The 17551-nt window shown below is 48.9% G+C and overlaps 1 protein-coding gene across 1 annotated transcript in view; it reads left to right on the top strand.

The window, feature by feature from the left end:
• The window catches only part of CIMIP2C (ciliary microtubule inner protein 2C), a 36781-nt gene that overhangs the window by 13386 nt on the left and 5844 nt on the right, over nucleotides 1–17551 (top strand). The window contains exon 3 of the mRNA XM_082217990.1: nucleotides 1804–1916. Coding sequence (XP_082074116.1) covers nucleotides 1804–1916 — 113 coding nt within the window. The remainder of the gene's footprint in view (nucleotides 1–1803; nucleotides 1917–17551) is intronic.

Below are 17551 nucleotides of genomic sequence, written 5' to 3'. Positions count from 1 at the left end.
TTTTGAGGACAGTGCTGTGATGCTTCAGTTGTTGTCTTGCGTTTAATGGATTTTCCATACTACTTTAATTCTATTAGTGTTTAATTACATTTTAATCATGGTCTCTTCCATGTTTTTCCCTTGTTCTCTTTCATCTGTGTCAGCCGCCACGAGTTCCAGACTAGGGAAACAGCTGGATAGATATAAATATTATAATAATCCAAAGCAAAATTATTCCTTTGGCTTGGAATCAATTTGATTCCCTCCCCCTCTTTCTTTTCTCCTTTCTCCTTCTGTGTTGGAACTCCTATTTGGGGGCTTCCCTGGCTTTTTTCTGGCCCATGTAGGACCAGCCTTGGTGAAGACTTGACGTTTTTATCCCCAAAAAAGTTTTTGATTGAGTTTCCACTGAAATGAGGCTGCATTGTAATGTTTTAATGTTGTATTTTAATCATGTGTTTTAAGCTGTATTTCAATCAATCGTTTTTATATTTGGTGTTAGCCGCCCTGAGCCCAGTCTTGGCTGGGGAGGGCAGGGTATAAATAAAATTTTATTATTGTTATTGTTATCCTGGTTGCAGCTCCAGGTACCTTGATGCACCTTAATTCTGTCTCTCGCCCGTGGTCTGACCCTTATAACCCTTGAGGTTGAATCCTGACAAGACAGAAGTTCTTTTTTGGGGGGACAGGAGGCGGGAGGGTGTGAGGGATTCCATGGTCCTGAATAGGGTAACTGTGCCCCCTGAAGGACCAGGTGCGCAGCCTAGGAGTCATTTTGGACTCACAGCTGTCCATGAAGGTCCAGGTCAATTCTGGGTACAGGGCGGCTGTCTACCAGCTCCACCTGGTACGCAGAATGAGACCCTCCCTGCCTGCGGACTGTCTTGCCAGAGTGGTGCATGCTCTGATTATCTCTTGCTTGGACTACTGCAATGTGCTCTACGTGGGGCTACCTTTGAAGGTGACCCAGAAACTGCAATTAATCCAGAATGTGGCAGCTAGACTGGTGACTGGGAGTGGCTGCCGGGACCACATAACACCGGTTCTGAGAGATCTGTATTGGCTCCCAGTACGTTTCTGAGCACAATTCAAAGTGTTGGTGCTGACCTTTAAAGCCCTAAATGGCCTCAGTCCTGTTTACCTAAAGGAGCGTCTTCACCTCCATCGTTCAGCCCAGACACTGAGGTCCAGCGCCAAGGGCCTTCTGGCGGTTCCCTCATTGCGAGAAGTGAGGTTACAGGGACCCAGGCAGAGGGCCTTCTCGGTAGTGGTGCCCACCCTGTGGAACACCCTCCCTTTAGATGTGAAGGAAATACAGTGGTGCCCTGCAAGACGAATGCCTCGCAAGACGGAAAACCCGCTAGACGAAAGGGTTTTCCGTTTTGGAGGTGCTTCGCAAGACGACAATGTCTTGCGAGTTCCTGCTGGGTTCCCCCCCCCCTTTTTCTAAGCTGCTAAGCCGCTTATCAGCTGATCCGATCAGCAGATAAGCCGCTAAAAGCCGCTAATAGCGCTAATCCGCTAATCCGTCAATGGGCTTGCTTCGCAAGATGAAAGAACCGCTAGACGAAGAGAATCACAGAACGAATTATTTTCGTCTTGCGAGGCACCACAGTAAGCAGCTATCCTATCTTTAAAAGACATCTGAAGGCAGCCCTGTTCAGTGAAGTTTTTAATATTTAACGCTGCATTGTTTTTAACACTTGATTGGGTAAACTCAGCCAGATGGGCGGGGTATAAATAAATTATTATTATTATTATTATTATCATCATCATCATCATCATCATCGTCATCGTCATAACCTGTTGGTGTTTCACCTGCAGCTTGCTCAGATGCACCGCGAGCATTACCTGGACAAGACCGGGACGGTGCACCGCGTTCCGTATTTCGTGATCCCCGTGAAGGAGAAGGACAAGTACCCTCACCCCCTCGACCTGTGAGTCTAGTGGGCAAGAATCAGGGTGGCTTGGGCTGGCAGAAATGACTGGCAGAATCCGAGATCAGGGAGAAGAGGTGGTGGAAGAAGACTGGAAGAAATTTAAAGATTACTTGCAGAAATACTGTAAAATTAATGAATGTTAAAGGGATGTTGGATTGAAAATAAGCGGTATTGGTAAAAAGATTAACAAGAATATGTAAATACGGATTGACAATGGTTGAAAATATATAGTTATAATAGGTTAAGATATTGAGTAATGATAAATGATAGAGGGTAAGGATTTGCTGAATTAACCATGTGAACTGGAATACAAAAAAGGGGTGTGTGAGGAGGTCAGGATACAAGTAAATGAAATATAAGACATGAAAATATTGATTTCTTTTTAACTTCTTTTTTTCTTTTTTTTCTTTTTATGTATTTTCTCTTTGTATTTTTGTATCTCTTTTTCTTTTATTATTGTTATTCTTTTTTATTTCTTATTTTTAATTTTGTAACCTTTTATTGTCTGCAAAATTTCAATAAATATCATTTAAAAAAAAAAAGAATCAGGGTGGCTTGGGGAAGCCTCTGTTTACCACCATACACTCATATAAGGGAACCCTTTTGTGTAGCTCAGGTGATTTCCTTTGGAAAAAAAGGGTGTTCTAGGTTCACATACAACCAAACTTCCACTGAAACGGAGGTTTCTCAAAGGATGTAAACAGCGTCATGGAATTTCTACTCCGTAGTGATCCACAGCCAAACTCCAGTGCATAGTTAGCAGAGCAAAAAACTTAAACACTTTGCAGGATTTCCCAAAAATAGACCAGAGGCCATTGTATTTCATCCAGCAGAGCTTTACTGCTGCTAAAGGCAAATGAACATAATGGTCACAAATCCAATACATTCAGGATTGGCACTGTCCATAAGAAATCCGGTTGCAGCAGACTTAAACTTACAATAACTTATAATAAGTCTAAACCTTAACACTAAGCATACTGTGTACAGAACACCACACCAAAAGGAAGAGAGATAGAGAAAGTGAAACTCCTGGCCTCGCTACAGGGGTACCTGTGGTTGCAAATGGGATTCGTTCCAGAGGCCTGTTCGCAACATGAAAAGAGCGCAACCCGCAGCGGCGTATCTGTGCATGCGCAGGTTGCGATTCGCCGCTTCTGCGCATGCACGTGACGTAACATGAAGCGAACATAACATGAGGTATGACTGTATTATAGTCAGCCTGTCCTTGACAGAAGAGATAGCGGGACCAGTTTAAGGCAGCTGTACTCATCTTCTCGGAAGGAATAACCCAAACGTCAGGAAACCTTCTGCTTGTTTCTTTCACACAGAGAAGCTTCCAGAACCCTCTTGAATCAATTAGATTAAGAAAGATCTCTACACATCAGATCCATACTTTCTGCACTAAGAAATGCAAACCAACAGATCAACAAAAGCCCGTCAGGGCTGGCCCAGAACCCTGTAGTCTTACTGAACCTCTTTCACAAAAGGATCCTTCCGGCTGAGATCAGCTGGAAGCAGGCACTCCTTACCCCCCGGCACTGCTTAATACACCTGCAAATGTCTGGTTCGAATGGTGCCACCTCTCATGCGAGGAGCCAACTCCTTGAGAGGCTTTCAAGTGTGGGGAGGAAGCGATGGGGGTCCCTATTTTCATTTTGGAAGCAGGGTGTTTTGTTCCATTTCATTTTTTGCTGTTGTCCATGTTTGGAATGTAATTTTGTTCTTCCTTTCGCCATAGGTCTTGATCCCTCTTACCTCTTTTCAAAAAGCAAAACGCCCTACGGCCCTCCCGCCCACCCTGAATTCTTCCCTCTGATCTCCAGGAAGACCCTCCCCTTCTCCCCACATCTCCTGTCCTCCCTCGAGGTTGCTGCTTAACCCTGGTCTGGATCTCTCCAACGGAGAAATGGCGGCTTTCCGTCAGTGGTGGATGAAGCAACCCGGAGCTTCCCAGAGATGTTTAGCCTTGGAAACCATGGAGGGGCAATGTGTGCGCCTGTGTGAGTGTGTGTATGAGAGAGAGGCAGATTAATTAGGAGAAGAGAAGGCTGATAAAAAAAAATAGTGCGTAAAGATTCACATAGGGGCAGGGAGTCATAGGAGTGCAGCCTGGAACACAAGATCTGTCTGGAGAGAGCTGGCAGGAAATCACACTTTTCAAGTGGGAGTTAGCTCTTTATTAGCAAGAACATGATCTGACTTGGCTGAGTGACAGGCCTAATGAGCATAGCCGCTCCTCCCTGGTAAGTCTTGCCCCAAGGATCAGTTGCCGAGACTGAAAGTCCCTGTCCTCTCCAGGGTTTCCCCCCCAAGCAATCGGAGACTGTGCCTACGTGAAGCTGACCTCTCCGCCCTCTTCATACCGCTTCTGGTTCTGGGAGAGAAGCGGGAAGGAGAGCCTGTCGCAGCAGGAGGGGGAGACCCCCGCGACTCTTCACCAGCCTGACTCATCTTTGCTTCTCGGCCTCCCTCTTCTGCTTCATCTTCTGCCTCTGATTCTGGATTTCTGTCTGCCACAGACTCTCCCAGCTCACTAAGCCCTGTTGCCTCTCCAGCTTCCAACACCTCCTCTTCCAGCCTTCTCCTCCTTCTTCCTCTAACCACCCATCATTTCCCAGCTGATTCCTCCAACCGTTCCTCTGCATCTAACCAGTCCTTGACAGAATCATGGAATTGTAGAATTGGAAGGGACCTTCAGGGGCCATCTAGTCCAACCCCCTGCAATGCAGGAATCACAACCAAAGCATCTCTATGGAGCTACGTTACTCTGAGCTGGGCCATCAGCTCAGCTACATCTTACCTCCTCTGACAGGCAGCAGGCCTCCAGGGTCTCGGGCAGGACAAAATCTCTCCTAAGCCCTGTGGGACCTTCTCCATTTACAGCAGGTGTCCTGTCCCTGAGCTGAAATCCTTTCCCTCTGCATCTCATGCCACTTATTCAAGCGTCAGGATCCAGGCCCACCGACCTAGAACAACTCCATCCTCTTGGTTCTGTGCACACAATCATTGAAGCAGAATGGGATTCCCCTTTCGCCAAAGCAGTGAACTGAAACGGAGAAATCCCGCCTCTCGCCTTGTGCTTAGAAGGTGTTAATGGACATCGCTGTGGTCTAAACCCCAGAGCCTAGGACTTGCCAATCAGAAGGTCGGCGGTTCGAATCCCCACGACGGGGTGAGCTCCCGTTCCTCAGTCCCTGCTCCTGCCAACCTAGCAGTTCGAAAGCACGTCAAAGTGCAAGTAGATAAATAGGTACCGCTCTGGCGGGAAGGTAAACGGTGTTTCCGTGCGCTGCTCTGGTTCGCCAGAAGCGACTTAGTCGTGCTGGCCACATGACCCGCAAGCTGTACGCCAGCTCCCTCAGCCAGTAAAGCGAGATGAGCGCTGCAACCCCAGAGTCGGCCACGACTGGACCTAATGGTCAGGGGTCCCCTTTACCTTTAACTCACCTTACTTGATCTTAAGTAGGTGGCCTTTTAGATTAAAACGGGCCAGCTCCTGGGTTCTAGCTCAGCTCCCTCAACATACAGTCCTGGCTGTCCTGAAAAACTTTCTGACACTTTATTTTATTCACACACAAACACACCATTCAAATGCCTCCACATTTAATCCCTAGAGCTCAGAGGTGATGAATCTGTGGTTCTGGCGCTTGTCCACTGTGTTTCCTTTGGAATGAGGTACAGCAGAGACTGTAGGATATATAGTTATCTCCCGCTTGGACCACTGCAATGTGCTCTACGTGGGGCTACCTTTCAAGGTGACCCGGAAACTACAACTAATCCAGAATGCGGCAGCTAGACTGGTGAGTGGGGGCGGCCACCGAGACCACATAACACCAGTCCCGAAAGACCCTCATTGGCTCCCAGTACGTTTCCGAGCACAATTCAAAGTCTTGGTGCTGACCTTTAAAGCCCTAAAGGCCTTGGCCCAGTATACCTGTAGGAGCATCTTCACTTCCATCGTTCAGCCCGGATATTGAGGTCCAGCGCCAAGGGCCTTCTGGCGGTTCCCTCCCTGCGGGAAGCAAAGCTACAGGGAACCAGGCAGAGGGCCTTCTTGGTGGTGGCGCCCACCCTGTATAATGCCCTCCCCTCAGATGTCAAAGAGATAAACAACTACCTGACATTTATCTGAAGGCAGCCCTGTTTAGGGAAGGTTTTAATGTGTGACATTTTAATGTATTTTTAATCTTTGTTGGAAGCTGCCCAGAGTGGCTGGGAAGACCCAGCCAGATGGGTGGGGTACAAATAATAAATTAGTATTATTAGGCTTATTTACACATGTATACAACCCGAGGCCACGATGGAAGGGCTCCCAGAATTCACACCCCGCGAAGGTCTTGCTTCTCTTGTGGACACAGCCTTGGATTTCAGCAGAAATCAAGCGCGGCTCTGCCTCTTGGTTTGCAGCCTAGTGCTTTGCTTCTCGCTCACATCACTTCAGACCCTCTGCTCTCAACTCTGGCTTGGTCTTTCCAGTGGCTTCACCCATTTGCCATCTCTCATAGAGCCCCTTCCTTTCTTCCTCTTAATGGTCCATCATCTCTCCGGGAAGCTAGCTTGACTTACTCTAGGAATCAGAAGGGAGCCTAGGCTTTCAGCCTAATCCCCTGCCCCATAAACTCATAACACTGTGGATCTGGGAGTCCCACACTTTCTCATCTTGCTTCTGTTTGCAGCAGGGAACAGGGTCTTCTCTCCTCCACACAATCAACTTCGTTTTGAGATGCCCCTAGAAAATGTAGTTCGGCTCTCAGCTGTGTGTTGTGCTCGAATGCATCCTTCGAAGGTAGCATTTATGGTTTTTACTGCAATTGTATCTTTGTAATTCATTGTGAATGTAATCTGATTAAAATTACGGTGTGGTTTTGTTGTATCCACTGGAAGTGGGCGGGCGAACAGTTGTAGGAGAACAGCCGTAGGTGGTGTGCAAGTCTTTTGAGCTAGCAAGTAAAGATTCCCTGGTCGATATGAAGAAATGTCCATGTCTCTTTGATGAGGCTTCTTGCTCTCAGGACACTCTCCTCATTTGTATTTGTTGTTCATTCCTCTCTGAGACAATAGTCTGTTTCCTGAACTCTTATGCATGTCATTTTCATTCATAACCTGAAGCTGATTCATGTAAGTCTAAAGGAATTACAAAAGCCTGATTAAAAATCCATTCCCCCTTCTGCTCCTGGCTTATCTCCTTGCACTGCTTTGAATAAAGCTCACCAGCCTTTGCCAGCAACACCTTCCATATTTCTGTGTGTCCTTATTTAAGGAGGGTGGCCTGAAAATAATAATAATAATAATAAATTTTATTTATATCCCGCCCTCCCCAGCCGAAGCCGGGCTCAGGGCGGCTAACAACAATAAAACAGTACAAAGGTACAACATAAACAACATTCTAAAATCATTCATTATAAAAATTAATTAATTCAAGCCACTAGCAACCATTGGGCCAGAGCTCTGCGAAGATTGCCGAGGGAGGGAGTCAGGCTGTGCCCTGGCCAAAGGCCTGGTGGAACAGCTCTGTCTTGCAGGCCCTGCGGAAGGATGTCAAGTCCCGCAGGGCCCTGGTCTCTTGTGACAGAGTGTTCCACCAGATCGGAGCCACAGCCGAAAAAGCCCTGGCTCTAGTTGAGGCCAGCCTAACCTCCCTGTGGCCTGGGACCTTCAAGATGTTTTTATTTGAAGACCATAAGTTCCTCTGTGGGACATACCAGGAGAGGCAGTCCTGTAGGTACGAGGGTCCTAGGCCTTATAGAGCTTTAAAGGTTACCTTAAACCTGATCCTGTACTCCACTGGGAGCCAGTGCAGCTGGTATAGCACCGGGTGAAAGTGGTCTCGCAGCGAAGACCCTGTAAGGAGTCTTGCTGCAGCATTCTGCACCCGCTGGAGTTTCTGGGTCAGTCTCAAGGGCAGCCCCACGTAGAACGAGTTACAATAATCCAGTCTGGAGGTGACCGTCGCGTGGATCACAGTGGCTAGGTCAGGGTGAGAGAGGTAAGGAGCCAACTGCTTAGCTTGCTGGAGATGGAAAAATGCCGCCTTTGTTATAGCTGCAATCTGCGCCTCCATGGAAAAGGAGGTGTCGAAGATTACACACAAACTCTTAACGGACGGTGCTGGCACTAATTGCGCCCCCGCAAGAGATGGGAGTTGCCCCCCCAATCCCATATCACCCCGTCCCAGCCACAGGACCTCTGTCTTCGAAAGATTTAGCTTCAACCGGCTCCCACATAACCATCCAGCCACAGCTTCCAAACATCTGGTCAGTGTGTCTGGGGCCGAGTAAGGATGGCCATCCATCAACAGATAGAGTTGGGTGTCATCGGCATACTGATGGCAACCCAGCCCAAAACTCCGGACAAGCTGGGCGAGGGGGCGCATAAAGATGTTGAAAAGCATCGGGGAGAGTATCGCGCCCTGAGGTACTCCACACACCAAGGAGTGGCGGGATGACAGTTCCCCCCCAAGCGCCACCCTCTGTCCCCGACCGGAGAGAAACGAGCGCAGCCATTGAAGGACTGTGCCCTGGATCCCCACGTCGGCGAGGCGGCGGTCCAGGAGTTCGTGATCGACCATGTCGAAGGCTGCTGATAGATCTAGAAGAATCAGCAGCCCCGACCCGCCTCGATCCAGCTGCCTGCGGAGATCATCTGTTAGGGCGACCAGAGCCGTCTCGGTCCCATGACCAGCGCGGAAGCCGGACTGGAATGGATCCAGAGCCAATGTTTCATCCAGAAACCCACCAAGCTGTTCAGCAACCGCTCTCTCAATCACCTTACCCAGGAACGGAAGATTCGAAACCGGGCGGTAATTGGATAGATCTAAAGGATCTAATGATGTTTTCTTTAAGAGCGGGCGCACCACTGCCTCCTTCAGTTCCCCTGGGAATGTCCCCGTGCCAAGGGACAAATTGATGATATCCCCCAGGAGGGCCCGCACCTCGTCTGGACACGCTCTAATCAGCCAAGACGGGCACGGGTCAAGAGGACAAGTGGTGGGCTTTCCAGCTCGGAGGAGTCTGTCCACATCGGCTGGAGATATCCGGTCAAAGTGGTCCAATACTGGACCCGAGGACAGTCGAGGGGCCTCCAGTTCCTTTATTGTATCCAAATTGGCAGGGAGGTCATGGCGGAGCGACAAGACCTTCTCCGCAAAAAAGCTCGCAAATGCCTCACAGCCGTGTGTCAATTTGTTATTTAAATTTGGCTGTCCCTCAAGGGACGTTAAAGACCAAGTGGGGGGCGATCCTGCGTGAACAGCAAAACAAGCAGTGAAGACCTCTGGCCTTGGCGCTTGCCCTGAGCCCTTCGGCGTTCTCCATGTGCTAAATGTTCTGTAAAAGTGGCCTTTGTCCTCCACTCAGTGCATAGTGGAACAGTGGAACTCTCTGCCACAGGAGACAGTGATGGTCACTGTTATGTACTGAGTTGAATAGGATCCAAAATGCAGCAGTCTGATTGGTCCTAGAACAATAGGATTGAGAATGTAGCAGTCTGATTGGTCCACAGGAGCCACCCAATCCAACTCCATGTGGAAGTGAATCCGCAACCTGATTGGCCTACAGGAGAATCCCAGAATTAGCCAATCACGTGGGGCCCATTGTGTAAATAATGTATATAAAGCAGATACTTTGAGGAGACTTTCAGTCCTCCTCACCACTATGAGCTGAATAAAGAGCATGAAATCCACTCTCGACTCCAAGTATATTTCAGCCACCAACTTAGATGGCTTTAGAAGAGCTTTAGGCAAATCCATGGAGGAAGAGAGGGCTACCAATGGCTACTACCTTTGATGGCTCTGCTCTGCCTCCACAGTTGCAGACAGCAATGCTTCTGAATCTCAGTTAATAATAATAATAATAATAATAATAATAATAATAATAATAATTTATTTATTTATTTATACCCTGCCCTCCCCAGCCAAGACCGGGCTCAGGGCGGCTAACACCAGATATAAAACAATTGATTGAAATACAACATAAAAAACAAGATTAAAATAGAACATTAAAATGCAGCCACATTTCAGCAGAAACTCAAAATCTTTTTGGGGGAAGAAAATGTCAAGTCTTCACCAAGGCTAACTATCTAGACTGGTCCTACATGGGCCAGAAAAAAGCCAGGGAAGTCCCCAAGTAGGAGTTCCATCACAGAAGGAGAAAGGGAAAAAGAAAGCGATTGCTACGCGCCCCTGGCACTATGTCCCGTTGCCGGCGCAGCTTTGCAAGGTTGTTTTCCCTGAATCAGCGTTGGAGGGTGGGAAGGAGGGAGGTTCAGCGGACTGTCTGGTTATCAATTTTATTCCATAAAATGGTGCCCTCCCCCCAAAAAAGCTCAACAACTCTGCTCACTCTCCCCTCCCAAAAAAGCTCAACAGCTATCAGCAATGACAATGGATAGATCACCGCCAGTTTTATTATACTGGGAGCAGATCGTAGTCACTAGAGAGTTGGACGTGCCTGATCTAGTCCAACCCCTTGCAATGCAAGACTATGCAGCTGTCGCACACAGGGATCGAACCTGCAACCTTTATCGGCACCACACTCTATCCAGCTGAGCTCTCCAGGTGCCACTTGTCAGAATACAAGTGACTGTGCCAAGTGCACTTGGCGTCAAGTGTCGGGGAGGCCTGCTGACGTGAAGGCCCCCTCTTCAGCAAATAAAGGCAAGCAGCCGAGGCCTCTGCGTCAGGTGCACTTATGGAAGATGGAATGGGTGCTTCTCATCGCTGTCAGTGCCTTGCTGTGCAGCAGGTCAGCTCTGAGTGTTCCAGGACCCACCCTTGGCAAACACCTGCGCCATTCACTGATCGGCGCATGGCTTTCTGTACTTGACCGGCGCATGGCTTTCTGTACTTTGTGCTCCGACACCAAAGCCTTTGGCCCAGCAGATGGCGGGCAGGGGTCTCTCTCGGCTTTGGAAAGGCAAAATGGGAAGGCTTTGTAGCCCAGGGCTTGTGGGTTGCCAGGGATGTTGGGATGAGTCCAGGAGACGCGGGCATTTGGCAGGCCCCCAGCTGGCTCCAGCCACCGGCCAGCAGTCGGGCGAACTCCGGTTCCCGGTACAGCATCACTCAGCAAAACAAGCCTCAGAGACATTTAGAGAATTGGCATGCTCCAATCAGCAGAGTGAGTAACTTCTCACAACGAAAGTGGTCCATAAAGAAGGCTGATCGCCAAAGAACTAACTGATGCTTTTGAATTCTGGTGCTGGGGGAGACTCTTGAGAGTCCCATGGACTGCAAGAAGATCCAACCTCTCCATTCTGAAGGAAATCAGCCCTGAGTGCTCACGGGAAGGACAGATCCTGAAGCTGAGGCTCCAAGACTTTGGCCACCTCATGAGAAGAGAAGACTCCCTGGAAAAGACTCTGATGTTGGGAAAGATGGAGGGCACAAGGAGAAGGGGACGACAGAGGACGAGATGGTGGGACAGTGTTCTCGAAGCTACCAGCATGAGTCTGACAAAACTGCGGGAGGCAGTGGAAGACAGGAGTGCCTGGCGTTCTCTGGTCCAGGGGGTCATGAAGAGTCGGACACGACTAAATAACTAAACAACAACCAGCAGAGTGAATAAATCTTCTCACAACGGAAGTGGCGGACAGAGACATGATGTTAGCATTATTTACATGCGTTTATTCATCATAGTTCAGGAACAAAGGAAAAGCATATCTGCTTCCCTTCATGTCCAGCAAAACAGCAATACAGCAAAAGCAATATACAAACGGAAGTTCCCAGCAAGCCTGTGCTGGAAGTAAATAGGCATGTGACACACAACAGTCATGCCTGTTCCTTTTAAGGTGGAACGGAACTATATCCTAACAGAAACAAAGCCTGTTGCCTCGGGTGCGAGGAGACGGTTATTGCAGTGCAATGACAAAGGTTAAGAACATAAGAGTCCTGCTGCTGGATCAGGCCAGCGGAAGCCCACCTAGTCCAGCCTCCTGTTCTCACAGTGGCCAGGCAGATACCCCAAAGCAGGGAACCCAAAAGAAGGATTCGAGCATTTTCCAGCAACTGGCTGCCTCTGACTTTGGAGGCAAAGCAGGGCCATTGTGGCCAGGAGCCATTGAAAGCTTTCTCCTCCATGAATTTGTCCTCTTTGAAAGCCTTGCAGGTTGGTGGCCATCACTCCCTCTTGAGGCAGGGAGTTCCATAGGTTATGTGTTGCGTGAAGAAGTCCTTAGAATCATAGAATCACAGAGTTGGAAGAGACCACAAGGGCCATCGAGTCCAACCCCCTGCCAAGCAGGAAACACCACGAGAGCACTCCTGACATATGGTTGTCAAGCCTCTGCTTAAAGACCTCCAAAAGAGGAGACTCCACCACACTCCTTGGCAGCAAATTCCACTGTCAAACAGCTCTTACTGTCAGGAAGTTCTTCCTAATGTTTAGGTGGAATCTTCTTTCTTGTAGTTTGGATCCATTGCTCTGTGTCCGCTTCTCTGGAGCAGCAGAAAACAACCTTTCTCCCTCCTCTATGTGACATCCTTTTCTATATTTGAACATGGCTATCATATCACCCCTTAACCTCCTCTTCTCCAGGCTAAACATGCCCAGCTCCCTTAGCCATTCCCAGTGGCGTAGCGTGGGGGGTGCCAGGGGTGCCGGCCGCACCGGGCGCAACATTTTGGGGGGCGCGTTTGGCCAGCCCTCCTCGAGGAAGCAGGAACCCCACTGTCCTCAGACCTCCTCCGAAGGCTGGCGGTGGGGCGGAGAGACCTTCTCCCTGCGCCAGCCTTCGGATGGCTGTCCTGAAGACTTGTGGTGGGAGCAGTGGCGTAGCGTGGGGGTGCAGGGGGGGCCTGCCGCACCGGGCGCAACATCTGGGGGGGGGGGCGCGGAAGAGACTCAAGTGCTAAAATCCACGGGTTAGGGGGCGCAAATTACTTGCCTTGCCCCGGGTGCTGAGAACCCACGCTACGCCACTGGCCATTCCTCATAAGGCATCGTTTCCAGGCCTTTGACCATTTTGGATAAATTGAATAGATAAATCCTTCAATTTATCTATTCTCAATTTCCCAACATTCAGCTTCACGAGTTCCCATGTTAGGAGAGAGGGAGGAAAAACCTCTCTGGGTTGTTAATCTGACCGAGGATTGTCAACCTGGACCCTGAGATCATCTTCTGGGGCCCTTCTTCATGTGCCTCTTCCACGATAGGTCCAGAGGGTGCAAAAATTCTCCTCTCCAATCAGGCCTTTGGCTGGTTGACATCTGGTGCCCTTTTATACGTGTTGGTTTGTTCCTGTTCTTATTTCTTATCATGTGTTTTTGTGTTTTCTATATCGTAATTTTGTGTCGCGAACGGCCCTGAGATCTACGGGTCTTTGGCGGTATGCAGATTTGATAAATCATTAAATAATAATAGCAACTTTATTTTCTGGCACCGCTCCTGTGGCAGCTGCTGTGGGAAACTGAGCAGGATTCGCTTGCCTCGCTGCTCTGTTGCCCCGTTTATGCCACACAACTGTTGAAGGTATAACAAAACCCTCCCGGGCAAAAGCACTGGCAATCCTGAACCGAACAGCTGTGCCAAAATAGCAGACTGGCAGGATGAGAGCATGATGTGCCAGTGACACAACCTTTCCTGCTTTTAACATCCCTACAAAAATTGCCTATTTTATGTGCCTGTCTGGGAGAGCTAAATGGCGCGTTCAGTATTGCCAGTCAGCCTGCCGTTGCAAAGCGACCTCTCTGGGGCAGGCTGGCATTACTCACGAATGATTGGCTCTCCGAAGCATTTTCTAGGGCACGCTGCTCTGCCAGAGAACATAGGTTACCCTTGTGGATTTGTGCTGGCAGGAAACGAGCTGCGTGTTTTGGGGTCTCCGTAATCTGGAGAGGGCAGGGTTTCTTGGGCTTCCGATAGACGTAGCTGTTGTTTTGCCTGCTGTCTTGGGGCGAGGAAATGCGTTCCTCTCGAATGGCAGGCGGGCAAAAGAGAGAAGGGAACATCAACCCTGTAGCTGGGTGAGGCCAATGAGGGCCTACCCATCCCAGGATCCGGTCTCACTCCTGCCAGTCAGATGCCTCTGGGAAACCCACAAACAGATTGTGAACACAAGAGCAGACCTCTCCCCTCCTGTGGTTTCCAGTAAGGGGGTTTCAGGAGCACTGCTGCCTCTGACTTTGCAGACAGAGCAGAGCAATCATGGTTTGTTGTTGTTTAGTCATGTCTAGTCATGTTTAGTCATGTCCGCCTCTTCGTGACCCCCTGGACCAGAGCACACCAGGCACTCCTGTCTTCCACTGCCTCCCGCAGTTTGGTCAAACTCATGCTGGTAGCTTCTGTTTGTTCTGCTCTAGGGAAGAGAGCAAGTAGAAGGGGAAGAAATGAAGGCAGCGAGAGATTTTACTTTCTTGGGCTCCATGATCACTGCACATGGTGACAGCAGTCACGACATTAAAAGACGCCTGCTTCTTGGGAGAAAGGCGATGGCAAACCTAGACAGCATCTCAAAAAGCAGAGACATCACATTGCCGACAAAGGTCCGCATAGTTAAAGCCATGGTTTTCCCAGTAGTGATGTATGGAAGTGAGAGCTGGACCACAAAGAAGGCTGATAGCCAAAGAATGGATGCTTTTGAAGAAGAAGATTCAACCGATCCATTCTGAAGGAAATCAGCCCTGAGTGCTCATTGGAAGGACGGATCCTGAAGCTGAGACTCCAATACTTTGGCCACCTCATGAGAAGAGAAGGCTCCCTGGAAAAGACCCTGATGTTGGGAAAGATGGAGGGCACAAGGAGAAGGGACGACGGAGGACGAGATGGTGGGACAGTGTTCTCAAAGCTACCAACATGAGTTTAACTAAACTGTGGGAGGCAGTGGAAGACAGAAGTGCCTGACGTGCTCTGGTCCAGGGGGTCACAAAGAGGCGGACACGACTAAACGACTAAACAGGGAAGAGAGCACCTTTTGAGTTTATTTGTGTGAGTTTTCCATTGCTGGCTTTGACGACAACACTTCTCCCTGTGGCCACTGCTGTGAGAATGACTTCTGGATGCGACCTGCCGATTCGCACTCTGAACTGTCTTGTGCTTCGTGACTGCCCTCTGGTGGCTCAGCCTGGCAGTTCCACCACACTGCGTCCTCGAGGTTTTCTGGAAAAAATAGGGGCTGGTGGACACCGGATGGGCAGAAAGCATTTATTAGTGCGCAGTTATGTGTGTCTAGTGACCAGACCCTGTGGGAAGGGCAGCATTGATGCTCCAGCGTGGCTTTGCTTCATCCACTGACGCACAGATCCTGCACATATCACAGAGAATGGCACATGGGTTGAAAGTAGGTAGCAATATTATTTTATAATTAGGGTGGTGGTTTTGAATTATGTGCCCCACCCTTGTGTCCGTTATTGTTGAAGGGTGAGCTGTAGATAGATTTAATTAATTACTTAACAGGCACCCTTCCTCAGTCACATTGCCTTAGGATCGTAAGAAGTTGCTTTATAGTGATTCCGACTGTTGGTCTGTCAAGCTAATATTGTCTACACGGACTGGCAGCTGCTGTTGCCATTTGCCTGTCTTGAAAAACCATGGAGGGAGCTCTGAAGTCAAACGGCTGGTGGATACTCCCACCTGCAATCGCTGCCCATCAGATGGGGCTCCTTCACCTGGGAAAAGCGGCCCATGTAGGAGAAGGGAAACTCTGATCCTAAACCTCTGCTGCCTTGCGGGATATCTTTTGGCCCGTTTTCTCTGTGAGGCTGTTTGTTTGTTTAACTTTTTTTATTCAAAATTAAAACAAAACATATTATCCAGAAACATATCATCCTTATTCCCCCCCCATTTTCCTCCCTCCCCCCACCCTCCCACACAAAATCCACCCACCCCCACCCCACAAATTCCCTCAGTTCCGGTCTTTGATTTCTCTGAGAATGCTGTTTTCTGCATGTTACACAGTTGGTATAGAGCCTCAAACTTTTTAGCTGATTATAATTGTCAGAGCTGCCCTAGGTCCCAGCTCACAAAGGACCAACGCTGATTCGTTGTTATATACAAAAGTCTTTATTGAAGTTCAGTTTTACTTTCACAGCCGCAGCACGCAGCTCTACGTCTTAAACTCTAGACCGCTGAAGCTCCGTCTGAATCTCCTCCCCCCAGACACCAGTTTAAGACTCTGGCCTTGCTCCACCTCTTCCTCTGCTCTTTCCTCCTCTGGGTCCGCCTGTCAGTTGGGGTCTCGCCCTTCCTAGACTCTTCTGACGCTGAGTCCCCTGAGTCTACCCTCTGCCTCCGGCGGGCTTTAGGACCTGGTTCCCGATCTGGGCTTTCTGCTGTCCCGCGCGCCTGTACATTCGAACTTGGCGCGCGCGCCCAGCCGGCAACCTTCCTCCTGACCGTTACACTGCTCCTGTCACTGCTTCCCCCTTCGGGGAGGCTAGCTGGACTTGACCTCCCCTCCGTTCCCCCACTCTCCGATAGAGGCGTGGTCAGTCTCGACTCATCTTCTCTCCCTGCTGGAGGAGACGCTGGCCCTGACACCTGGGACTCCTCCCCCCCACTACGCTCTGGTGGGGAAGCTGGCCCTGATCTCCAGCTGCTGCTTTGGGAGTCCCCGCTGGCCCCCCTTGCCCTGACCATCGACGCCTCCTTCTGGGAATCTTTTGATTCGCTGGAGAATCTCATGGAATCTCTCGGGTCACTGCCATACTCCCCTACGCTGCCCTCAGATCCTTCCCCTTCGCTCTCCATCTCCTCTCTCCCCTGTGCCTCTGTTCCTGAGCCCCTGACAATAATCAATAGAAAAGTTTGTGAGTGTTTATTCAAAGCCAGCCAAGGGGTCCAGTTCACTTTGTTGCATCTTCAAATACTTTGTAAAGGGTTCCCATTCATCTTTAAAGTCACAGTTATCCTTGTCCCGTAGCTTATGTGTCAGTTTTGCCAGTTCTGCATAGTCCGTCAATTTTTCTTGCCATGATTCTTTAGTTGGGGTTTCTTCAGTCTTCCATCCTTGTGCTATTAAAACTATCACGGCCTTGTCGCATACATGAAGATGTTTTTCAGCTTTTTTGGCATGTCTTTCCCTACAATCCCTAACAAAAATGCTTCAGGTTTTTTAACAAATGTTAAATGGAAGATTTTCTTCAATTCGTTGTATATCATTTCCCAAATTTTTTTAATTACGTTACAATCCCACCACATATGATAAAATGTCCCCTCCTTTTCCTTACACTTCCAACATATATTTGAACTAGTTTTGTACGTTTTCCCTAACTGCACTGGTGTCGTGTACCATCTGTACATCATCTTCATGTAATTCTCCGTCAATAGGGAACAATCTGTAAATTTTAAATCAGTTTTCCATAATTTTTCCCAATCTTCCATCATAATGTTATGACCTACATCTTGTGCCCATTTAATCAGAACTGATTTTACCTCTTCATCTTTCATCTCCCCGCTGTGAGGCTGTTCCCTTATTGACTTATTCCTTTTTCCCCTAAAGAAAGCTCAACATTTTACACACAAAAAAGCTCAACAACTTTGACCTGATCACTGCCAGTTTCTTTTTCCATGAGTAGATCGCAGTGTCTTGGGAATTGGACGTCTCTGCCCTACAGAAATCTGGAGTGGAGTCCCTAAGGTGGTTGGATGGTGCCTTGTACTCCTCCTTCCGGCAATTCCTGCAGCCAAGCTGGTGCCAAA

The sequence above is a fragment of the Podarcis vaucheri genome (assembly GCF_965113315.1).
Source record: "Podarcis vaucheri genome assembly, chromosome: 3".
Taxonomy (NCBI): Eukaryota; Metazoa; Chordata; class Lepidosauria; order Squamata; family Lacertidae; genus Podarcis; species Podarcis vaucheri.
Note: the sequence above shows the minus strand (reverse complement) of the source record. Positions and strands in the feature narration are given on the sequence as shown.